Raw genomic sequence first — 26,599 nt, 5'->3', positions numbered from 1 at the left:
TTTGTTTCAATAATGGTCACAAACTCCCAGAGGCCACAGGGATCATTAAAAACACCATGTTCACTCTTATAGTCTTCTACCAAGTACTTGAATGTATAGGATTTGTTGCCTAAAATATGGAAAGGACACCCAACATTCCCTTTAGTGAAACTGTGCCAGAAACATGGAGGATTAACTTCCTGAGGAGCTTCTGGCTCCAGGGGTTGCAGGTATTCATAGCAACAATATTCCATCTACCCACTTCTCCAAAATAGTTTGTTCCTAAGGAGAATCAAAATAGAATTTTGATCTTCAAATCCCACCCCACCCATTCTCCATCATGCCCATTTTCTTAGTCCTTAGTTTAGATGTGGATTATTTTCACAGCTCACTTAACCTTGGATCAGAGTGAACTTGCCTAGGTCCTGAAAAGTAACAGAAACCTAATCAATGAGTTTTACCCTTGGTATCTACTTTGTAAGAAGAATCAGTTATTAGAAATTTCCAGATCTTCCAAGTGTCAGTGGTTGATATAATCCAGCTGCTGAAATTTGTAATATAGGATATGAGGGGACTTTCTTGCTCCAGCTGCCCAAGTGGAGAAAAAAAAAATAAAGAGAAAGAAAGTACATAATTTCCATGTAAATAAATAAGTGAAGAAATGCTCAGATGAGTCTGATTCCTCCTCTGCCTCTCTACCATCCATGTGCCTTTGACAGTGGGGTCAGTTACTGGAGCATGGCCTTCTGGGACTGCATTCAAGACGTGCAGTTGCAGGATTCAGCTGTTACTGCTTGAGGGACAGAAGCTTGAAGCTGTCATCCAGGATGGACCTCCTGTTGCGTCGTAGCTTTCTCTGCCGATGCTGGTACCAGACCATACCACTAAGAGCCAGAGCAATGAGCAGGAGAATGATACTCATAGCAATTAAAACAGAAGCCAGCATCTCAATATTCTTCACAGGGATCTGTAAGCCCAGCATCCTCACATTTCCTTCTCCAATGTCTCTGAGGATTGTTGCTGAAATGGAATAAGAGAAAAACGGGAACCCTGAGGTGGAGAGTACTCTAATGGGGCACCATTTGCAGTCAACTCCTGGGAAAGAAGAAATAACCCCATCAAAACTGGACAGAGGAACTGCTATCCCTAAAAAGACCAGCTGATGAAGACAGATTTATAGGTTACAAAGAATTTGTGTAAGAAGATGTCACAGCTGAGAAAGCCCGTAGGAATCACCGAGGGCCCAATTCCCCCATGGAAAGAGCTAAAACTCAGAGTAGAAAGGGCCTTGATACATTTCTTCAAATATATAAAGGCTTGTGATGTAAAAATAATAATAATAAAAATAATTGGATTTGGTTTGCATGTTTCCAGATGATAGAATTGGGAGCAATGAGTAGAATCTTCAGGGAGGCAGTATGACTAAATCATCTAGCTTATCAATGCTCAATTTGACTATTGGACCATGATAACTGCCTGCCACTGTGCTGTGTGGTCTGTCACCTTTTTGGGTCATGATAATACTGATGTCACATTGATCTTTCCAGGTGAAATAATCTGTCTTAGTTCTTGGCATATAGACTTTTGCTGATCTCCAATTAACTCACAAAGTAAAACTCAGAATCAAGCCAGGCATTCCAACTCTCACAATCAGGCTCTAACCTACGTTTTTTAGTTTTATGTTCTGCTCTTTAGTTACAATAACTCATCCTTTGTTTCCCAGAGTAAGTGACCTTTCAGGCTCCCAAGACTTTCTGAACACCCTTTCTCCCTCTTCACCGTTCTATACCCATCTTAAATGTTACAAAGCCTTCTTCTATAGCCATCTTAAATGTTACAAAGCCTTCTTCAATTTAGCTGGGCAGTTAATGGTCCTTTCTTGTGTTCCCAAAGTATCCTTACAGTCTCCTGTTTTATAAAATGGTGATAAGAACCAAACTTAGCTCAGAGGTTTCTTGTGAGATTTAAGTGAGTTAATATTTATGATATTTAGCATAGCACCTGGAAGATAATAAATGTACAATAACTGATAGCTGTTATTTTTTGCCCCCCCCTTTTTTACAATATATACCAGCAGTGCCATTATTGTTTTTGTGTCTCATTCCATATCTAGACACAAACCTCCTGGAGAGTAGTATGTTTCTTAGTTGTTTAGTGTCCCTGGAACTTAGCACATGTTTGATAAATATATAAATGGATGAATGAACATTCTTAAAAGAACAGAGAGAAGATGAAATATAATGAGTTCAAATGGAAGCTGGAAAACATCCTAGTTCTGAGTTTACATCCTACCACTTAACTCCTTTTGTAACCTTGGACAAATTACCTTCCATCTCTGTTTCTCATGTACAAAACTATTGGGTTTTATTAGACCACAGTTTTTGAGTTTTTTCCCCATTGTGGAACCTTTCTTACAAGTAAGAGCTTATGAGTATGTATGTACACAGAAATATGTATTATGTATATCCAAATGCACACACAAAATATGTATATACACACCAATATATATATGTGGATATATATAAATTCCAACTCTCACAATCAGGCTCTAACCTGCCTTTTTTGGTTTTATCTTCTACTCTTTAGTCACAATAACTCATTCTTTGTTTCCCAGAGTAAGTGACCTTCTTTCTATATATACAAATACACACACATATATATATATATGTATGCCATTCCACTCTCTCAGCCTCACTTTACTTTACCCCGATCCCTCCAGGACATACCCTAGTCCCCTGAATGACAGTTTATAAGTTTCTTAGGGAGATCATTAGGACTTTTGCAAACATAACTGAAAAAAATCACCAGACTCAACTGATGATCTCTAACATCCCTTCTAGCTCTCATAACTTTCTGAGTCTTTCTCAGTCCAGGCACAAATGGTGTGGGGGAGAGTGAAAGCACTATTTGGACCTAGTTTAGGTAGGACAAGAATTTCTACTTTTTTGAAGGGCAGAAATGGCTGGTTCCAAAGAGTCAATTATTTGGTATTCCATAGATACAAGAATAAAAATAGCTGATGCAGACTGTATGTATGGTATTTGTACTAGTTTCATACTGTCTCTGTGAGTAGTTTATGTCTGTGTTACAGCTCCTTTATGTCCAACCCAGTGAAACTCTGAATTTTCTTCCCCCTCATACATTAGGTGGGAAGCTAAGAATGTAACCTTCAACTGGGGATTAAGCTGTTTTCCTCAACTTAGGAGGTTGGGAGTTGGGGGCAGAGAATAAACCTGCTTAGAGAAGTTGAACCTTGGGTTCCTGGCTTTTGAAGTCTTACAAAAATCTCAGAATGCTTCCTGCTAGTATTATAGTCCACCTTTTGGTCAGTGAATTTCATCTTCTAGAGGCACTACACCTCCCCCCCCCCAAAGTACATACTACACACAACTACCCAGTTTGTGTGTTATTCTCCTTACCCTTTCCAATCTCTTTGGTGATGGTGGTGATAGTGCTTACGTGTTCTGGAAAAAAAAAAAAAAAGAAGTTAGTTAGCTTTGTTATTATTCCTACCAATCCACAGGTTTGTTGTGGGTATTGGCATTGGTTAGAGGAATTTCTCTGTGGTATCCTAAGTAAAATGAAGGTGCCTGGAATTAACTACCTTATTGTCAAAGTCAATATTGGTATATGGATTTGATTTTGAGTACTGATAAAAATATAAGCAAAAACATAGGCTTGGGAGTCCAAAAGGTAAGTCAACCCTCTGCCATTATGTACATATTTATTGGTACTTCCTATCCACATTCTTGTTTTCTTTGTCACCCTTTCCTACCTTCCCTTCAGGAAATTTTTGTTCCTTTTCAAAATGATATCCCTACATATTCAAACTCTCCTCAAACACTTCTTCTGGCTTTAATGAGGCTGAGCTCTTCTCTGAGCACTATGTTTCCTTTATATCCTCTCAATACTGGTTTGAGATCATTGTTCCTCCCCCCCTTTTTTTTTGTGGCATATCTCTATCTCATTTGAGGCTTGTATTATTTGGCTAGAAAACCCACAACCATTTTTTGTCACTGTTACCTGGTAGTTATTTTCATTCATGGAATGAATTTGGTACCCGGCACAGTCTTCTTCTTCCTCAATTCCCACCATTCACCCCTCAAGCTTCACAGTTTCTGGAACTTTTAACTCCAACAACTTTTACATCTACTCTTATTCTATCAACACCTCCCATGGTCACATTGGACTTATTATTCAGAACTGCTCCATCTCAGAAATATAAAATCTAACAACATCCTCCTATTCCTTCAATGTTTTAATGCTATTTATTCCATTTAACCTGTTATCCTCACTTCATAAAGATCTCCAGTTTCTGGATCCTTCCATTTTTCCCAAACTATTAGCTTCATCCTCTCTTCCCCCTCCCCTTTCCTGGTCTGGCTAGACTCTATTGTCTATCACTTCAACTACTAACTTACCAGAAGTGCTATAATCATCCACCAAAAACCATAGTAACTATGTTTTCCCCGTGTTTTGTCTGATTTGCTGAATATTGGTGGAGAAAAATCATGTAATTGTAAATATCAGTATTCTTTGTGTCCAACTTTAGGCCCTCAGTGTTGCCTGCCAATAATTAATTTATTTTCCATCACTCAGAGTAAATTTTGTTTTCCCATCTCCTGGAGTGGTTATTTCAAACCTTAGCCCACTCTCTTCAATTCCTTATCCTACTAACTATCTTTCACTCTCAGTAGATGACTCTGTCTCCTCTCTCACAAATGAAGCAGAGACCATAAAATAGAAATATGCTTTCTGACAAGCCCCTCACCCAAACTTACACATTGATCATTTTCTTTTCTGTCTTTTCTCCCCTTTTAGTAAATAAACAAACAAAAACTTACTCCAGTCTAATTTTTCATTTTAGCTCCAGTTTTTATTCCCTGTTTCCTCATCAGGAACCTTGTTTCAACAATTAGTCCTTTCTTCCCTATCTGTCTTCAACTATTTCCTCTGGTTTGCCAGTTAGCACATATGTAGTTGGAGCAATATTGAATTAGAGTATCATGAGGTATAAACAAACTAAAAAGCAAATAGGTGAGCTTTATGGGCTGGCTCCTTGTCAGAGATATAGGCTATCCTTATTCATGGAGGTTCTCTGATCATATGTATTGTGGTAATCTGTTGTTTATTAAATGGTCCAGATTTTGGATGACTCATTATAGACAGATAAAACCGTTGTCTTCCATCTATAGCACCTTTTTTTTAAAGCTTTTATTTATTCATTTGAGAGAGAGAAAGAATGAGTGGGGGGGGCAGGCAGAGGGAGAGGGAGAAGCAGATTCCCCAATGAGCAAGGGGCCTGACATGGAGCCCGATCCCAGGTTCTTGAGATCATGACCTGAGCCGAAGGAGACGCTTAACCAACTGAGCCACCCAGGTACCTGAATCTATAGCATCTTGATGACACATCAATTCATCACTTGACTTTGGTTCTAAAGACTGAGAAAATACAACAAAGAATTCTGTGGACCTATCTGGGTAGTAAGGAATAGTACTAGAGTAGTAGTAGAAGTAGTAGTACTAGAGTTGAAGCCACATTTTAGCACTATGGGTTACTAGAGAACAAAGCTTTTCAAAGATACAGGATATCATAATGGACAATTTCTCTTTCCCTGGGGGTAAATAGCAGAGTTGTGTTCTCTACCCTGGTTTACTAAGCTTTTTGAATACCCAAAGACATTTTCAAACTTTCTATTTCTGCTGATAGAGTGTCAATGACTGGAAATTCTAGACTCAGGTCAAGAGGCTCTTAAACAATTAATGACCCAAAGACACAAAGTTCATGGCAGCCTAAACTTCTATGTTCTTGGTCATGAACAACAACTGAGTGGTAAAGAAATTACCCCAGCAATTCACTCTCCATATAAAAATATAAGACAAACCCTTTTTTTTCACCCTTCACATATTTCTGGGATAAGCTATAATTGAAGGCCAATATCTCCATCTAGCTTTAGACCAACTTGTTCCAAGACAGAAAGAACTTATTCACAAATCAATTAAGAGGTGACTATTAGAATTATATTTCTTCTTTTTTTAAAAGAAAGGACTTATTTGCAAAATTTCTTGAAATAACACCTCTAATGAATCATAAAATAAAAAATTTATATTCAAATGAAATATATTTCAAAGGAAGCATATCTATGGTAAGCATCAATGCATAGAGCTTAACGAGTTTCAGGCTGGGTCAACTAATGTGAAATCAATAGATGTCAAAGTAATTAGGAGGGGGCAGGAACAAGGGGGCAATGGAGAATGAGAAATATTGGTTGGGAGAACACCTGGGTGGGTCCTGTTCTGCCTTAAATCCTGGTTCTTCTGGGATCAGAAAGACAGATACAAGGGATTTCTAGGGATTAACTGGTTCCTGTAGGCTACATAAAGTGTTTGAAGATTTCCAGTCTTAAGAAGTTAGACCTTACCTCTTTGGGATAAAACAGTAAAGAGGGTCTCCATACCAGCATGGACATGATCAGAAACATGGCAGTGCATCAACCATGTCCCAGGGTTGCTGGCTACCATCTCCACAACCTCAAAGGTTCCTGGGAACAGATCCACCACATCTGCCCGGTAGCTCTCTCCATTCTGTAATAAATATTGGGAGTAGGGGATAGGAAATAAAGGGTAAAGAGATAATCTCAGAGCTTATAGGAGCTAAAAAGCTTGGATGTCCCAATCAGGGACATGGGACTCCAAGATTCATAGATCCTGCCTTATCCATCTTCCTTATAAACCCACCCACACAAACTGAATCAACAGAGGAGACCATTTCTTCCTACTTTTTCTTAAAGTGTCCCAAAGTAAAAGACATTCCATCTTCCTCTGGGGGATAAAACTAATATCACCATACTTTTCAGCAGGCTGACATCTGGGGATTTTGGCTTAAGCCTTGACTCCTAGGAAGGAACCACATATTTCCTTTAGAAATTGAACTCAATTTAGTTTCCTCTCCATGCTATCACTTTTACCACATTTCTATAACTTTAATTCTATATTAATGCCTTCAACTCTGCTCCCTTTCCCTAAGACTAAATCTTCTTTTTCAAAATCTGCATGTTGTTCCATGTAGCTCCTGAATTGAAGTTCTTTTTATAACTGATTAAGAACTTTCATAGATTCTGAGATATCACTCTGAAATTTCTTGCTCTTAGGATCACTGTTCACTATCTCTCCAGTCCTTGTCTGGTATCCAATTACATTGATTTCTTCAACCTACTTACACCATAAATGAGCTACTCATTTCTTCTATACTAGAAGGAAAAGCTAAGGACTAGAGGGAAGTGACTGACCCTGGAATACACAGCCAAACTAGAATTCCCAGCTCAATTCTCCATGTACAAGACCTCTCCCCTTTTAACTAACATCTTCTTCCTTAAGAAGTTGTTCTCTTCTTCCTTAATAACTGTCAAAGCATTCCTCTAATCATTCTTGAGGTACTCAGCCCTTTTCTTACTCACCCGATATAGGAAGCTCTCTGCATGGAAGTGGACGGTGTGGAGGTCAATATCTTGACCCATGCCCAGCATGTACCAGGCCACTCGTTCTCCTTGGTACATGGTAAGACCCCCGAGGTTGCTGTAGAGCTTTCCATTAATGGCTGTAAAAAAGAAAAAGTCTCATTTTTCTCATTTTGACTTACCATTGCACTGCCTTAAAGATAATTCCTATCATGTCTGATGATAGCAATAGCTTCTTTTTTTTATGTTATGTTAGTCACCATACAGTACATCATTAGTTTTTTTTTGTAGTGTTTCATGATTCATTATTTTCATATAACACCCAGTGCAATAGCTTCTTAACTTCTTTAATCTCTATTCCATTTGCCTCCCTTCAGTCTATCTTACACATTGGTGTTATCAGAGTGGTCTTTCTAAATAACTAATCTGACCATGTCATTCTACTGTTAAAAATACTGTAATAGCTCTCTCCTGCCTAAAAAATCAAGACCATGGCTCCTTAGTTCAGCCAACAAGGTCCTTCAAAATAAAACCACCCAAACCATCTTCCCATGCTCATCTCTCATTATCTAAAATATTTATTCCAATTAGGGTGTTTTATTCACCATCCCCCATATGTCCCCATATGCATATTCTTTGTGTCCTTGCTCATGCTTCTGATCTTTACCCCTATAAATCCTGCCTTCTTTTATCCATCTTTTCAAAGCCCAGTCAGAACTTCACCTTATCCAAGAACACTTCCTTGATCTAGCTCCTCTTAGTACCTCTCATTCCCTTCACCTCCTTCTACCTCTGAACCCCTCCAATATTGTTTGTACCACTATTTGGAACTCACTAGAAACTCCCTTCTACACTTACTTATCTTTTAATTTGTGGAAGCTTATATCCCCAACTAGACTATAGGTTCCTAGTAAGCAGGAAATGAATGTATGTACTATACTAACATAGTTTCCTTGTATTCTTCAGAGCACCCAGCAGACACCTGAGCTTACAATATATGCTAAATAAAAAGTATTTGTCATGTTCTTGGGCTTAATAATGATATTAATGCATGGGCTTCATTATCTGTTTCTTCCCAGGCCACATCCTATGCTCTAAAGACAACAAATTACCCATAGCCATGTTAATTCACATCATCAGGATTATGTCCAGGATTCATTCCTGTACCCCACATGTTCTCATGGAGGGGAAGTAATTTTTACTCTACACTCCAAGAGGGGAAATAATGGAAGGAAAATTTATAGCCTCTCTCTGTATTTACCCCATCTAATTGTGAATTTGAAAAAACAAAAATAGAACTAAAAATGCTCAACTCCACCCCCTCTGAATCTTCTGTCTCTTGAATCAGTCTGACCACAGAAAAGAATGCAAATGGATTTACTATGCCTTTATAGAGAAGATTCTACCCCTGCAAAAGAGAGGGTTATTGTTGTTTATTTATGTCAATGTCAGGGTAGAAAATATCCACTGCAGGGGTAATATTAGCGAGTCCATTTAGTTTCAGAAATAAATTCAGTTTTCCAATTAGCTTTCTTAATAAGCTCACACTTGATCTTAAGAATCTCTATCTTTTTTAAAATTTTAATTGGTTCGGGAATCTGGAAGAGAAGGGAAAAATATTTATTTTCCCTCAGACCCCAACATTACCTATCTACAGTAACATCATTCAGAAAGAACTCAACAAATACCTGATAAATAAGTAGATGGACTGATACCTGAAGAGTTTAGATGAATGAACACATAAACAGAGAGAAATGGGCATTAACCAAACAACTGAGCACTAACAAGGTCTAACTGTGCCCCAATTCCCCTTTTCTCCTGGGCAAATTATTTCTCTGATTTGACGGGAACTAAAATGTTCACATTGTTCATTTTGTGAATCTTCTATTCCAATGTGAATCACTTATATCTCCATCAAGGGGAAATAGCTAAAATCTATGTGACAATGAGATACTAATTTTGAGTTCCATTGGAGTCATTATCAAAGCTACACCTTATCCTCAGGTCAGGTCAAAGAAATATTGCACTAGAAAGGATGGTGAGAAATCACTTCATACATTTCAGTATATTTAAGTTCTCATTCAGATTTTCTCATTTGTGAAATGATACACAGATCTCTGAAACAAAGGACAGCTTGGATGTACAATTTCCTTCCAAAATTCATCCAAGCATCAAAAAGCTCTTCATTGTATGTAATATAAATCCAGCATTCTATATTCTGAGGCTCTCTCCTCCAATGCTTCTATCTGTAAATTGAAACTTTGTTTTGAAAATACACTAAAAGACAGCTGTCTTTCATCCATCTATACTGGAATCTATTGAGAAAGTAGATCCCAGATCCATAGTGGTAAAGAAATAAGATGACATTGAGAGACTAAACTTAGGATTTTAACGCAGAAGGGCCATAAGCAGCCAACCCACCAGGTACATTGAGGGTCATAAATCTCCATCTTCCTTTTCTAGTGTGTTAAAATATGTTGGTGTCACTACAACTTTACAGAGTCAGCCTCTTGCTTTATGGGCACCTGATCTAATGTGGACTACTTATCTGCTTTGTGTATATAAATGTACAATAGTAAGAGACAATTCTTCTAATTTATTCACTTACCACCTTCCTACCTTCCTTCCCATTCTTTCAAGAATTATGCTCCCTTAGGTAGTGATGGGCCTATCATATACCCCCATGCAACTAGTGGGGAGTTCTTTGGAAGAGGGATAGGTTCTTTTCTACAGACCATGCATTTTATTGCTCTCCAGAAAAGTCTCATCCTGTAGGTTAACATGGCCTGGCTCCTGGGGCCCATGGGCTGCTACATTCTCCTCCAGATACCAAGACTGGTTCTCATCAAAGATCAAGAATAACAAGGCAAATTCTCTGTCCATGTCATTACGTCCTCCATAGGGCTCCAGGGTGCCCTTTCGGCAGATGGTCAAGGGTCCAATCAGGCCACTATACATGTCCTGAGAATGGGAAAAAGGAGAATACAATAAAAAAAAAATGGAGTCGTTCCTGGGTAGCAGTGTTCTACAGGGTGAAAGGCTGACATCCAAGTCTACTGTGTTCAGCACTTTATCATAATGTCTTACATTTATAAGGTACATATTTACCTCCACTATGTTATCTGAATTCATTCTCATAACCATCTTGGGACACAGGTTAGATGTACTATCCAATCTATTACTTTAGCTAGGCTGGCCTATCCATTGATCACCAAACCCAAAGGCACTTTCACTACCCAGTACTTTTCCTTATGCTTTTTTTTTCTTCCTGTAATGCCTTCTCCTCTGCCATATACCTTATCTTATGGCATAGTGCTATTTAGATTTCAGGGTTTAAAGTACATGCACCTTCCATTGTGGTGCCTTCTCCAGGTTCCCTTTAATCATCTCCTCCAAGCAGAAGTAATCACTCTCTCATGGACCCCACCCCCCCATAGCACTTTCTATCATATGGTTTTCAAGGAGCTTTATATATATATATATCTTTACATTTTTATCATCCAAAGCACCAAGTAAAATGCCTAAAATGTAGTAGTCTTTCAATAAATGATTGCTGACAGCTGACTGAATGGTTGCCTAGATAGATAAACTCATTTTCCAGATGAGGAAACAGGAAGATAATGACTCATCTAAAGTCACTCCAAAGACAAAAGTGAACCAAATTTGGGTCTAAAACTCGAATTTCTTGACAACCAATCCTGGGCTTTTTAAATGAGAGCATATTGACTTATAGGATCCAAGACAAAGAAACAAAGAAGAAAACCCTTAGGGATAAATATGTGGTGCTACCTATTCCCTTCATTCCTCCTTCTGTCTATTAAAATAAACCCCATATTTGAGGAATTTCCCCCAAACTCTGGGCTCCAGTATTTCAGGGCTGGGCTCTGTCCATTTATGGGACTCACCTCCAGGAAACCAATATTGTCTTTACCTTGATGGGATCCACTGCAGAATAATAGATCCAGGAAACACAAGCAGAATCATTGGGCCCTGGGCCAGATCTTTCTGGGATGTTCCATTGGTAAGTGAGAACCTCACCTAGGAAGGATAATAGGGATTACCAGTTGGGCCATGTCAATTTTTTCCCAACTCTCAGGTGCCCCAAAATGCTGTGACGGGTGAGTCTCAAGACCTTTAAGATCTTTTTCCATTATTTCCATACCAGTCTCCATTTTATTTTTGTGACTTTGCTTTTCTCCCTCCTGAGACACCTCCAGCCTCTCTTCTACTATCCCTATCTTTAAAAGCCCAGGTCCAATCCTCTGGTAAAGCAGTTCTGATACTGTTCTCTCTGCTTATAATGTCCTCCCTCCTTCCTGTTTTGGCTCTGCTTTGCTCTCCTTTTCTTGCTGCTGCTTCCTATATTCAGCTGTTTCCCCAAGGCTCTGTCTCTAGTCCCCTTCTTCCTCTCTCCATACTCTCTCTATGGAAGATCAATTATGATCTATGTATTGGTGACTCATAAATACTAACCAGACCTCCCTTGCCATTAAGCTCCAATCTGAATTTTTTTAATTAGATACTGGGCATCTTTTGAAGATTGTCCTGACAACACATCAAAAACTAAAATTGTTCTGAATTCACCTCCCTCCTTTGAAAACATAACCTGTTAATTTAATCTGTGTTCCCAGTATCTAGTAATGACATCAAAACCCTTTTCCTTACCCAGACTCAAAACCTTAGTTTTCTTCGTCTTCCCACCTTTACACACTCCATATGCAACCAAATAGTAAGTTCTATTGATAATACCTCTACAATACATTGTATTGCTATGCTATCCTCCTTCCAATTCCCAATACTACTGCCATAGTATAGACCCTTATTTTCTCAAATGGACTATTACAAACCCCCCTAACATGTTTCTCTGCCTCCAAGTTTTGTCCTCTCCAATCCGTCTTCTAACTGATGCCATATTAATTTTTATAACAGTTTTTTTTAAAGATTTTATTTATTTATTTGACAGAGACAGAGACAGCGAGAGCAGGAACACAAGCAGCGGGAGTGGGAGAGGGAGAGCAGGCTTCCCGCCGAGGAGGGAACCCGATGTGGGACTCGATCCCAGGACCCTGGGATCATGACCTGAGCCGAAGGCAGACGCTTAACGACTGAGCCACCCAGGCGCCTTTTTTATAACATTTTTATTGAGATATAATTTGCATATCATACAACTCACCCATTTAAAGGTTTTTAGTATATTCACAGGATTTTGTAACATCACCACAATCAATTTTTAAAAGATCATTACCACTAAAAAAAAAAAAAAATCTTCACTCTTTAGCCATCATTCTCTAATCACCCACTCACCCAAGCCCTGGACAACCACTAACCCACTTTATGTCTCTATAGATTTGCCCATTTTGAGTATTTTATACAAATTCAATTATACAGGATGGATGTCAGCAAATTGATAGACTAAGGAGGTCTTAATGCTAATTTCTTCCCACAATAACAACAAAAATAAGGAAAATAAAGAATAAACAACTATATACCCACAAAAATAGCTCTAAGAAAGCTTCAGAATATAATGAAGAAATTGTAACAACCCAGCAGGGCAAAAACCTGAACATGGCCATTTTAAAAAAGTGTAGGAAGTATCTTACCTACATCATCCCTGTCTGGTGTAGCTGGTACCAAGGGAGAGCACTCATGGGAGAAATGAAAAGAAGGTGGACCCCAGCAGCCCTCACCACCACAGCCAGGGAGTATTTCTTGGCACTGGCCCCAGCTGACTGAGCTGCCTGGAGTCCATGACCCTCTGCCACTTTTTCAAGCAAGAATCGTGACCACTCTGCCCCAACCCAAGAAGTTATAGCTTATATGTCTCCTCAAAGCTTATCTTGTGCCCCAAGGGGGAGCCCCTAAGGAGCCACTGCCCATCTTCCCTCCCCCAGTGAGTCACAGGTTATTTGCTTCCAGCTCCACAAGGAGTCATTGCTGCTGTATTTCCTCAGAGAAGAAGTTGCTACTGCTATACTCCCTTAGAAAGAGATACCACCATGGCATCTTCCCAAGAAGACGCTGCTACCACTCCATGCTCCACACCCAGAAAAAACTGCTGCCCTTCTGCTTATTCCCTCTGAGGAAAGAACCTTCAATGTTGCATTTTCCAGAAGGAGCCATTGTTTCTCTGTGCTACCCCAGGAGGACCTGTTAGTGCTCCACATACCCACCAAGAAGAAGCTGCTTTAACTCCCCACCCAAAGAGCCACAGACATTCTGTCCCCCCATAAGGAGACACCAACAACCTCAAACCCCCCAAGAAGGAGCCACTTATGTTCCATCCCCCCACAAGGAGCCACCACTTCACTGTTCTCCCAAAGTAGAAGCCACTACTGCACTTATCCTCAACACAAGGAACTGCTGTTGCTGAGCCCTCAAAAGTAGCCAGCTCTTCTATAGCTCCCTTACTCAGAAGGAACCATTGCTGCTCCACTCCACCCAGAAGTAGCTACCACTTTTCACTTTCTTGATGGTATACTGTGAAGCACAAAAACTTTTGAGGAAGTCCAGTTTATTTATTTATTGTTTAGTCACGTGTGCTTTTAGTGTTGTATCTAAGAATCATTTTCTAGCTCAAGGTCACAAATTTTTATGTTTTCTTTTAAAAGTTTTGTAGCTTTAGCTCTTACATTTAGGTGTTTGATCCATTTTGAGTTAGTTTTTCTATATGGTGAGAGGTAGGGAGTCCAATTCCATTGTTTTGCATGTTGATATCTACTATGTCTCAGCACCATTTGTTGAAAAAACTATTATTTCTCCATTAAATAGTCTTGGAACCCTTGTTAAAAATTAATTGACCATAAATATAAGGGATTATTTCTGTACTCTCAGTCCTATTCCATTAATCTATATATCTTTATGCCATTACCAAAAGTCTTTTTTTTTTTTTTTTTTAAAGATTTTATTTATTTATTTGACAGAGAGAATGAGAGAGAGGGCACATGAGAGGGGGGAGGGTCAGAGGGAGAAGCAGACTCCCTGCCGAGCAGGGAGCCTGATGCGGGACTCGATCCCGGGACTCCAGGATCATGACCTGAGCCGAAGGCAGTCGCTTAACCAACTGAGCCACCCAGGTGCCCCCAAAAGTCTTGATTATTGTGCTTTATAGTAAGTTTTGAAATTGGTAAGTGTAACTTCTCCAACTTTGTTACTCTTTTTGAAGATTGTTTTTGCTATGTGATATCAATTTTTTCCAAACCTCTCTTTTTCAAATCACTCTTCTCTTCAAAATTTTAATGGCTCCCTTATACCCAAAGAATGAAGTCCAAACACTTCATCCAAACATCTAAGCCCTTTCTAACTCAGCCCTGGCTTATCTTTTAGTCTATTTTTTACTCTTCCTACTTCTGTAAAAAGGACACTGGCCAAACTTATTATTCACCTCTGAGCATATCCCATACTTTCACAGCTTTGTGCTTTGATGATGTTATTCTCTTTACCTAAACCATCCTCCAACCTCTCCACTGAGTTTTAAACTCCTTTATTCAACTGTCTACTTGACACTTAAAGTTGTTTAATTTTTATCTCAAACTCAACATATTAAAAATACATCTTTGACTTCTCTCTCAAATCTACTCCTCCTATCTCAGTAGTGAAACCAATTGTTCAGGAAAAAAAAATCAGGAGTTATTTTTTATTCTTTCCCCCATATCTCCTATCCATCAGCATGTTCTGAGGGATCTACCTAAGAAATATATCCCCATCCATCCACTTCTATTTGTCTCCACAGCTACTACTCTAGTCTATACCATCATCTTCTGTCACCTGTACAACCATAATAGATACCTAAATGGTCCCTCCTGTAACACATGCCCCACATAAACACAAATGAAATCTTTTAAAACATAAAGTAGACAATGCTACACCCCTGGAACAGCTTTCCATTACAATTACAATGAAATAAAAACTCCTTACTATGAATTGCAAGACATGACATAATATCTCTGATTTTTGTTCATCTCTCCAAATTCATTTCCTACTCTTATCCATAATGTTCAGTATGCTATACCTATGCAGCCTCCTTCTTACTTCTCAAACACACTGAGATTATTCCTGTTTCAAGCTATTTACATTTGTGGTTCAATCTGTTCTGAAATTTCCTTAATATGGCTCATTCCTATTTATCATTCAAGTATCAGTCCAAACATCACTTCCTCAGAGGGGCCTGTTCTGACCATAGTAGCCAAGCTTTCACCTCTGTATCCAGAATACACAAAGAATTCTCGATTCAATAATATGAAAACAAAAACTCCATTCAAAATGGGAACATTTTTGAAAAGATATTTCACTATTTTGAACTCTAAGGAGCAGGAAGATGGTGGCAGAGTAGGAGAATCTTAGGCTCGCTTTGTCCTATGAATACAATAACTATCAAATCAACCTAAATACCCCAGACATTGACCTAAAGTCTGACAGAACAGAATTCACAACTAAAGGGAGAGAAGAGGCCACATCAAAGAAGGTGGGAAGTGTGGAAACATGGTTAAGGGGAAATTGGACCACAGCTGCTGCGGAAGGGAGGAAGAAGAGTGAGAGAGAGAGGAGCATGTAGAGAATTCACAAGAATATTTCCCTAAAACCATTGACTTGGAAAATGAGAGGGGCTGAATTTTGTGAGTTCTAACACTCACCGGAGCTTAAAGCTTGGAGCTTTAAAGGTCAGTGGGTTTGGCTGGGATAGAGTCTGGAGGGTACTGCATTGTTCCTGGAGAGAAAACAGGCAAACAATTCTGGGGCAGACAGCATGGAAACAGCTATCTGAAAAAAGCCTGGGGCACCGAGTGGGGAGATAATTTGGTCTTCTCAGAGTGTGTCCCTAAGAGTCAATATTCAGGGAGACACCTCTCCAGGAACAAAGGAGCTGGCCAGCACCATCTTCTTCCCCTACCCCTCAGTATAAACACAGAGCCACCTGTGGGAAGCAACATAGCATCAATACTAGCTGTCTAACTTGCTTACACCAAGGCCCACCACCTGTATTCTTCCCAAGAAGACCAGCACAAACACCAGCCCACACCATGTCTCCTGACCAGAGAGTTTGCAGGGCCTCACTTCCTGCCAAGGTGGTGACAGGACTCATTTCACAAGCAGATCAGAGAACACCTAATTAAAACTCACCACATTCAGGCCAGAACCAAACACTACTCATGGCAGGCAAGGAAAACCTCTACAGACTGGCCTGAAGGAAAGAACAGCGAAAGCACAACAGCAGAGTGCATGCAGCACACACCAGAGACACTCCCTGTAGCACCAGACAGTACATACCATCTTCTTCACAGGAACATTACTTTCAGAGGCAGGAGACATAACAAGCTTTTCGAAAACATAGAAGAAGGCAGACAGACAAAACATGAAGAAAGAGGAATTTATCCCATATGAAAGAGAAAGATAGGCCACAGCCAGAGATCTAAGCAAAACAGATATAAGTAACATACCTGATGAGAATTTAAAGCAATGTTTATAAGGGTACTCACTGGACTTGAGAAAAGAATAGAAGACATCAGTGAGACCCTTACCACAGAGATAAGAGTTAAAAAAATCAATCAGAGATGAAGAGTGCAATAAACAAGATCAGAAACACGTTTGATGCAATAAACAGCAGGGTAGAAGCAGAGGAATGAATTTGTGACCTAGGAGAGAAAATAATGGAAAGTAATGAAGCTGAACAAAAGAGAGAAAGGATTATGCAACAGGAGAATAAACTTAGGGAACTCAATGACTCCATCTAATGTGATAATATTCATATTACAGAAGTCCCACAAGGAGAAGAGAGAAAAGGGGGCAAAAAAATTATTTGAAGAAATAATAGCTGAAAACTTCGCTTATCTGGGGGAAAGAAATGACATCTAAATCCAAGAGGCACAGAGAACGCCCATCAAAATCAACTAAAGCAGGACAACACCAAGACATACTGTAATTAACTTGGTAAAATACAGTGATAAATAAAAATTTTAAAAGCAGCAAGACAAAAGAAGTCCCTAACTTACAAGGGAAAACTCATAAGGAAAGCCAGAGATTTTTCAACAGAATCCTGGCAAGCCAGAAGAAGTGGCATGATATATTCCAAGTGATGAATGGGGAAAATCTGCAGCCAGGAATATTTTATCCAGCAAGGCTATCATTCAGAAGAGAAGGAGATTTGTATGTCTTCCTTGGAGAAATGTCTGTTCATGAAATGCTCAACATCACTCAGCACCAGGGAAATACAAAGCAAAACCACAATGAGATACCACCTCACACCAGTCAAAATGTCTAAAATGAACAACTCAGGAAACAACAGATGTTGGCAAGGATGCAGAGAAAGGGGAACCCTCTTACGCTGTTGGTGGGAATGCAAACTGGTGCAGCCACTCTGGAAAACAGTATGGGAGTTCCTCAAAAAGTTAAAAGTAGAAATGCCCTATGATCCAGCAATCACACTAGGTATTTACCCAAAGGATGCAAAAATACTAATTCTAAGGGAAACATGCACCCTGATGTTTGTAGCAGAATTATCTGTAACAGCCAAATTATGGAAAGAGCCCAGATGTATATTGACAGATGAATGGATAAAGAAGATGTGATATATATATACAATGGAATATTACTCAGCCATCAAAAAGAATGAAATCTTGCCATTTGCAATGATGTGGATGGAACTAGAGTGTATTATGCTAAGTGAAATAAGTCAGTGAAAGAAAAATACCATATGATTTCACTCATATGTGGAATTTAAGAAACAAAACAGATGAACATAGGGGAAAGGAAGGAAAATAAAATAGATGAAAGCAGAGAGGGAGGCAAACCATGAGAAACTCAACTATAGGAAACAAACTGAGGGTTGCTGGAGGGGAGGTGGCTGGGGGATGGGGTAATTGGGTGATGGACATTAAGGAGGGTACTTGAAGTAATGAGCACTGGGTGTTATATGCAACTGATAAATCACTAAACTCTACCCCTGAAACTAATAATACAGTATATGTTAATTAAATTAGACTTAAATTAAAAAATTTGAAAAATAAAATTAATTTAAATGCAAAAAAAAAAAATGAAGGAGAGATAAAGAGTTTCACAGACAAACAAAAACTAAAGAAGTTTATGATCACTAAATCACCCCTGCAAGAAATATTAAAGGGGACACCTTGAATGCAAAGGAGAAACCAAAAGTGACAGCATAAAGGCAGGAAACACAAAAGCAGTAAAAATGAATATTTCTGTAAAAAAATCAGTGAAGGAACTGACACATGCAAAAAGGATATAAAATATGATAGCATACACCTGAAATGTATGGAGGAGAGGAGTAAAGAATGGGTTCAAACTTGAATGACCATCAACTTAATATAGACTGCTATTTCCAGAAGAGGTTATATACAACATAATGGTAACCATATATCAAAAATGACTAATAAACATGCAAAAAATAAAGAGAAAAAAATCCAAAAATATCACTAAATAAAAACAGCAAAACACAAAAAAGATAAAGACAAAAAAGGGTCAGAGAACATCCCAGAAACAGCAAAAGAAGTAATAAAATGACAATAAATATATATCTATCAATAATTACTTTGAATGTAAATGCCCTAAAGATGCCAATCTAAGCATATTGGGTGTCAGAATGGATAAAAAAAAAAAAAAAAAAAAAAAAAAAACACCCATCTATATGCTGTCTACAAGAAATTCATTTTAGTTATAAAGACACCTAGAGATTGAAAGGGAGGGGGTGGAGAAACACTTATCATACAAATGAATAGTAAAAGAAATCAGGGGTATCAATACTTCTATTGGACAAACTAAACTTGAAAGCAAAGATTGTAACAAGAGATGAAGAAGGGCAGTATATCATAAAAAAGGGGATAATCCAACAAGAATATATAACAACTGTAAATATTTAGGCACCAAACATGGGAGCATCCAAATGTATAAAACAATAACAAAAATAAAGGAACTAATTGATAATAATACAGTAATAGTAGGGGATTTTAACACCTCACTTACACCAGTGGAGAGATCATCTAAACAGAAAATGAACAAGGAAACAATGGATCTGAAGGACACTCTGGATCAGATGGACATAATAGATATACTCGAAACATTCCATCCTAAAACAGCAAAATACACATTATTTTCAAGTACACATGGAACATTCTCCAGGAAAGATCACATATTAGATCACAAATAAGGCCCCAACAAATACAAAAAGATTGAAGTCATACAATGCAACTTTTCTGACCATAATGCTATGAAACTAGAGGTCAACCACAAGAAAAAATCTGGAAAGACCAGAACTACATGGAGGCTAAACAACATGTTACTAAACAATGAATGGGTAAACCAGGAAATCAAAGAATAAATTAAAAAGAGATACATGGTCACAAATGAAAATGAAAACATGACAGTCCAAAAACTTTGGGATGCAGCAGAAGTGGTCTTAAGAGGGACCTAAGAGGTCCTAAGAGGGCCTGTAACAATACAAGCCTACCTCAAAAAGCAAGAAAAATCTCAAATAAACAACCTAACTTTGCACCTAAAAGAACTAGAAAAAGAATAACAAACAAAGCCTAAAGCCAGTAGAAGGGAAGATATAATAAAGATTAGAGCAGAAATAAATGATATAGAAGCTAAAAAAAAAACAAACAATAAAACAGATGAATGAAACCAGGAGGTGGTTCTTTGAAAAAATTAAAAAAAAAATTATAAACCTCTATCCAGACTTATCAAAAATAAAAGACAAAAGAACCAAATATTTAAAATCACAAAGTAGAGAAAAAATAAAAACCAACACCACAGAAATACAAATAAGTATAGGAAAATATTATGAAAAATTATATACCAACAAATTGGACAACCTGGAAGAATTAGATAAATTCCTAGAAACATATAAATTACAAATACTGAAACAGGAAGAAATAGAAAACTTGAACAGACTGATAACCAACAAATAAATTGAATCCGTAATCAAAAAACACCTAACAGGGGGCTCCTGGCTGGCTCAGTTGGTAGAGCATGCAACTGTCGATCTCAGGTTGTACATTAGAGCACCACATTGAGTGTACAGATTACTTAAAAATAAAATCTTAAAAAGAAAACAACTCCCAACAAACAAAAGTCAAGGACCAGATGGCTTCAAAGGCGAATTCTACTGAACATGTAAAGAAGAGTTAATATATACTCTTCTGAAACTATTCCAAAAACTAGGAATGGAAGGAAAACTTCCAAATTCATTCTAAGATGCCAGCATTACCCTGATACCAAACCAGATAAAGACACTACTAAAAAAGAGAACTACAGGCCAATATCCCTGATGACCACAGATGCAAAAATCCTCGATAAAATACTAGCAAACCAAATCCAATAATACATTAAAAAAATCATTCAACACAATCAACTGAAATTTACTTCTGGGTTACAAGGGTGGTTCAGTATTTACAAATCAATCAATGTGATTCATCACATTAATAAAAGAAATGATAAGAGCCATATGATCATTTCACTAAATGAAGAAAAGGCATTTGACAAAGTACAGTATCCATTCATGATAAAAAACCTTCAGCAAAGTAGGGTTAGAGGGAACATACCTCAACATAATAAAGGTCATATATGAAAAACCCACAGCTAATATCATCCTCATTGTGGAAAAACAGAATTTTTCCTCTACTGTTAGGAACAAGACAGAGATGTCCACTCTCACCACAGTTATTTAACATAGTACTAGAAATCATAGCCTCAGCAATCAGACAACAAAGAGTAATAAAAGACACCCAAATCAGTAATGAAGAAATAAAACTTCCACTAGTTGCAGATTGCATGATAACTATATATAGAAAACCCGAGACTCCACGAAAAAATATCTAGAACTGATAAATTTGGTAAACTCACAGGATTCAAAATCAAGGTACAGAAATCTGTTGCACAATGAAACAGCAGAAAGAGAAATTAAGGAATTAATTCCATTTCCAACTGCACCAAACCCCTTAAGATACCTAGGAATAAATCTAACCAAAGAGGTGAAAGTCCATTACTCTGAAAACTATAGAACACTGATGAGAGAAATTGAAGATGACACAAAGGAATGGAAAGACATTATATGCTCATGTATTGGAAGAATAAATATTGTTAAAATATCACTACCCAAAACAATCTACACATTATATGCAATCTCTATCAAAATATCACCAGTGTTAGCAGCAATGTCCACAATAGCCAAACTGTGGAAAGAGCCAAGATGTCCATCGACAGATGAATGGATAAAGAAGATGTGGTATATATATACAATGGAATATTATGCAGCCATCAAAAGGAATGAGATCTTGCCATTTGCAACGACGTGGATGGAACTGGAGGGTATTATGTTGAGTGAAATAAGTCAAACAGAGAAAGACATGTATCATATGATCTCACTGATATGAGGAATTCTTAATCGCAGGAAACAAACTGAGTGTTGTTGGAGTGGGGGGGTGGGGTGGGAGGGATGGGGGGACTGGGTGATAGACACTGGGGAGTGTATGTGCTCTGGTAAGCGCTGTGAATTGTGCAAGACTGTTGAATCTCAGATCTGTACCTCTGAAACAAATAATGCAATATATGTTAAGAAAAAAAAAAAGAAGAAGAAGAAGAAGGTAGCGGGAGGGGAAGAATGAAGCGGGGGAAATCGGAGGGGTAGACGAACCATGAGAGACGATGGACTCTGAAAAACAAACTGAGGGTTGTAGAGGGGAGGGGGGTGGGAGGATGGGTTAGCCTGGTGGTGGGTATTGAGGAGGGCACATTCTGCATGGAGCACTGGGTGTTGTGCACAAACAATGAATCATGGAACACTTCATCTAAAACTAATGTTGTAATGTAAGGGGATTAACATAAGAATAAAAAAATTAAAAAAAAAATATCACCAGTGTTTTTTACAGAGCTAAAACAACCAATCCTAAAATTTGTATGGAACCACCACAGACCCCAAATAGCCAAAGCAACCTTGAAAAAGAAAAGCAAGGCTGGAGGCGTCACAATGCCAGAATTCAAGTTATATTACAAAGCTGCAGTAATTCAAACAGTATGGTACTGGTACAAAATTAGGCACATTGTTCATTAGAACAAACTAGAAAACCCAGAAATGAAGCCATAACTGTATGGGCAATTAACCTTTGACAAAGTAGGAAAGAATATACAGTGGCATAAAGAATGCCTCTTCCACAAATGGGAAAACTGGACAGTAATGTAAAAGAATGAAACTGGACCACTTACACCATACACAAAAATAAATTCAAAATGGATTAAAGACCTTAATGTGAGAGCTAAAACCATAAAAATCCTAGAATAGAGCAGAGCAAGTAACTTCTTCAACATTGGCTGTAGCAATTTCTTTCTAGATATATCTCTTCAGACAAGGAAAGCAAAAGGAAAAATAAACTTGTAGGACTTCATCAAAATAAAAAACTTCTGCACAGCAAAGAAAATAATCAACAAAACTAAAAGGCAACTTACTGAATGGGATAAGATACTGGCAAATGACAACTGATAAAGGGCTAGTTTCTAAAATATATAGAGAACTTATAAAACTCAATACCCAAAAACCAAATAATCCAATTAAAAATGGGTAGGAGAGTCCTGGCAAGATGGCAGAGGAGTGGGGGACTCCATTTCAACCAGTCCCCTGAATTTAGCTAGATATCTACCAAGCCACTCTGAACACCCATGAAATCAGCCCGAGATACAGGATTATAGGTCTGGATCTCTACAGGGGCAGAAGATCATCAGTTGAGAGGTAGAAAAGACGGAGTTGGGATTGCTTGGACAGATGTCAGAGGATAAACAGAAGGGAGAGGGGACCGCCAGAAGCTAGCCTTTGCAAAGTAATACCCCAGTGCAAAAGCGGCCTGTGGCCTGGGGACCAGTGATAGCTTGGAGAGCTGTGGCCAAGGGACAGGAAGGAACTGATAACAGCTCTCAAACAGGACACAGGGGCTTAAGGGGCGAATGCTGGGACGGGCAGTCACAGCGTGGCCAGCCACTGCCGGAGCCCAAACCCATGCTGGAGAGGACCCGGGGCTGACTGGAGTGGCCACCGCCACCACAAGTGTCTGGGAGGACCCGACAAGGACCTGAGCCCGCGGAAACGGGGCTGGAAGCAGCCGCTGCCAGTGCCGCTACTACCGCCATCGCTGCCCATGCTCAAGAGGACCTGGTTTGGAACTGTGCCCACAGACCCAGGGGCCAGCCACAGCTTCCGCTGTGGCCTGGGCCCGCCCAGTCCGGGATCGCTTGCGATGTTGGTGGCACAGGGGGCAGAGACAAGCGGGGCCGCGGTCCACAGCTGAGGTGATCACTGGGGGTGCACACTGCCTGTCGGAGTCTGTGGTTTTCAGCGGCACTTACAGAGCAGGAGACTGTGTTCTGGAAGATTCAGAGAGGAGCAGACTGTAGCTTCTCTCCTCTGGGGCAGAGGTATGGGTGCAGACATTTTCCTTTGCTCTGACCCTTTGAAAAGGTGCAAAAAGCTGCCAGAGAACAAAAGCCCAAAAAACAGGTTTCCACAGAGCCCAGCCCCTTGATAGCGGGCAGGGCAACTCCGCCCAAGCAGGATTGACTGAAAAATGTGGCACCCCTCCCCCAGAAGACAAGCTGGAAGAACAAGAAGACAACAGCCCCAGGGTCCCCATAAAATTGTAAAACCCCAACACCAGGGGAAAATTAGTATATTAAGCTCCTGATGTTGCCTCACGGCCTGTGTATTTTTTAGATACAACTATTCTCTTTTTTTAATCCTTTCTTATGCTTCTTCTGTTTTCTTTTTTTTCCTGCTTATCATTTCAACCAGATGTTTAATACAACATATTCCATAGTAACTTTCTAACTTGAACTTTTCCACACATATACTTTTTTCTTTATAAATATATAGATAGATGATAGATAGATAGATAGATGATAGATAGATAGATAGATAGATAGATAGATAGATAGATAGATGATAGATAGATGATATAGATGTAGTCCTTTTTTCCCTACTCAATACTACCTGTATAATATATACCAGTTTTAATTTCCCTGTATCTCTGGGAAGTACTGTTCTCTAACAAAGAGGAAAAAAATACACCCAGGAAGAGCTGAAACACTCTACCTTGCCTGCATAGAGGAATTATAGCCACCTTCCCTGCAGCCCCCTTTTTCTTTTCTTTTTTTTTTTTGTTGGCTTTGTTTGTGGGTTTTGTTTGTTTGTTTCTTTCTTTTTATTTTTGTACTTTATAAATCTTATTCTTGGAATTCATTTTGGTTGGGTTTTTTTGGTGGTGGCTTCCGATTGCTCCAAATATTCCCAGGGTGCACCTTGCCTGGATTGTGTTTAATATTTTCAACTGTACATCCCCTCAAACACAACTGAACAAAATGACTAGGAGGAGGAACTCCCAACAAACAAAAGACCCAGAGACTATAGCCTCTCCCTCAGACCTAATAGATATCTATATAAGCAAGATGTCAGATAGACTTCAAGTTAATAGTTATGAACATGATAGTTAGAATGGAGAAATAGATTAATGGCAACACAGAGTTTCCAAGGGCAGAAATTAAACTGAACTGGCAAAACTTAATCATTGAGATCCAATCTAATCTAGATACTCTAACAGTGAGGGTAAACGAGGCAGAAGAACAAATTAGTGATCTAGAACACAAACTGATAGAAAAGAAGGAAAACGAGGAGGCCTGGGAGAAACAGTTTAAAATCCATGAAAATAGAATGAGAGAAATAGTGACACCATGAAATGCTCCAATGTCAGAATTATTGGAATCCTTGAGGGGGTGGAGAGAGAGAGAGGACTAAAAGATATATTTGAGCAAACTGTAGCTGAGAACTTCCCTAATCTGGGGAATGAAACAAACATTCGTGTCCTAGAGGCAGAGAGGACCCCTCCCAAGATCAGGGAAAACAGGCCAACACCCAGCATGTAATAGTAAAACTCACAAATCTTAGAACCAAGGGCAGTTAGGGGGAAGAGATTCCTTATGTAAAGAGGGAGGAACATCAGAATAATATGAGACCTATCCACAGAGAACTGGCAAGCCAGAAAGGCCTGGCAAGACATATTCAGGGTACTAAATGAGAAGAACATGCAGCCAAGAATACTTTATCTGGCAAGGCTGTCATTTAGAATAGATGGAGAGGTACAGAGCTTCCAGGACTGGCAGAAGCTGAAATAATATGTGACCACTAAGGTGGCCCTGCAAGAAATATTAAGGGGGTTCTGTAAAAGGAGAAAGACCCCAAGAGTGATATAGAAAGGGAATTTACAATCTATAGACGCAAGTACTTCACAGGCAACATGATGAGAATAAATTCATATCTTTCAGTAATCACTTTCAACATGAATGGCCTAATGCTCCCATAAAATGGCACAGTGTTGCAGATTGGATAAAAAGACAGGACCCATCCATATACTGTCTATAAGATACACATTTTGAACTTAAAGATACATCCAGGATGAAAGTGAAGGGATGGAGATCCATCGTCCATGCTAATGGATCTCAAAAGAAAGCTGGGGTAGCAATTCTCATATCAGACAAATTAGATTGTAAGCCAAAGACTGTAGTTAGAGACACAGAAGGACATTACATCATTCTTAAAGTGTCTATCCAACAAGAAGACCTAAAAACTGTAAATATGCCCCCAACATGGGAGCAGAAAACTACATAAGCCAACTGTTAATGAAAATAAAGAGTCATATTGATAATAATATGTTAATTGTAGGAGACTTCAATACTCCACACTCAGCAATAGACAGGTCATCTAAGCAGAAAATCAACAAAGAAACAAGAGCTTTGAATGACACACTGGACCAGATAGACCTCATAGATATATACAGAATATTCCACCCTAAAACAACAGAATACTCATTTTTCTTGAGCTCACATGGAACTTTCTCCAGAATAGACCACATACTGGGTCACAACACAGGTCTCAATTGATACCAAAAGATTGAGTTTATTCCCTGCATTTTCTCAGACCATAACACTTTAAAACTGGAACCCAATCACAAGAAAAAATTTGGAAGAAATTCAAACACTTGGAAGCTAAAGGCCATTCTGCTTAAGAATGCTTGGGTCAACCAAGAAAACAAAGAAGAACTTAAACAATTCATGGAAACCAATGAGAATGAAAACACATTGGTCCAAAACCTATGGGATACTGCAAAGGCGGTCCT

At 38.8% G+C, this 26,599-nt stretch overlaps 1 protein-coding gene across 6 annotated transcripts in view; it reads right to left on the bottom strand.

Moving 5' to 3' along the window:
• Positions 1–766: 766 nt before the first annotated feature.
• Positions 767–26,599, bottom strand: part of HEPH (hephaestin) — a 79,927-nt gene continuing 54,094 nt past the window's right edge. For 4 of the 6 annotated variants that reach the window (XM_045894436.2, XM_045894590.2, XM_045894358.2 and 1 more), the window contains 6 exons: positions 11,368–11,474; positions 10,172–10,397; positions 7,437–7,576; positions 6,402–6,564; positions 3,399–3,443; positions 767–999 (listed from right to left, as the gene is read on the bottom strand). In XM_045894436.2, the coding sequence (XP_045750392.2) occupies positions 767–999; positions 3,399–3,443; positions 6,402–6,564; positions 7,437–7,576; positions 10,172–10,397; positions 11,368–11,474 (914 nt within the window). The remainder of the gene's footprint in view (positions 1,000–3,398; positions 3,444–6,401; positions 6,565–7,436; positions 7,577–10,171; positions 10,398–11,367; positions 11,475–26,599) is intronic. The other 2 variants (XM_045894510.2, XM_045894667.2) reach the window with 1 other exon arrangement.

Source organism: Mirounga angustirostris, unplaced genomic scaffold, assembly GCF_029215605.1.
Source record: "Mirounga angustirostris isolate CCGP_5_RB_7025 unplaced genomic scaffold, mMirAng1.0.hap1 SCAF_11, whole genome shotgun sequence".
NCBI classification, from domain to species: Eukaryota; Metazoa; Chordata; class Mammalia; order Carnivora; family Phocidae; genus Mirounga; species Mirounga angustirostris.
This window is presented reverse-complemented; position numbering and strand designations above follow the sequence as displayed.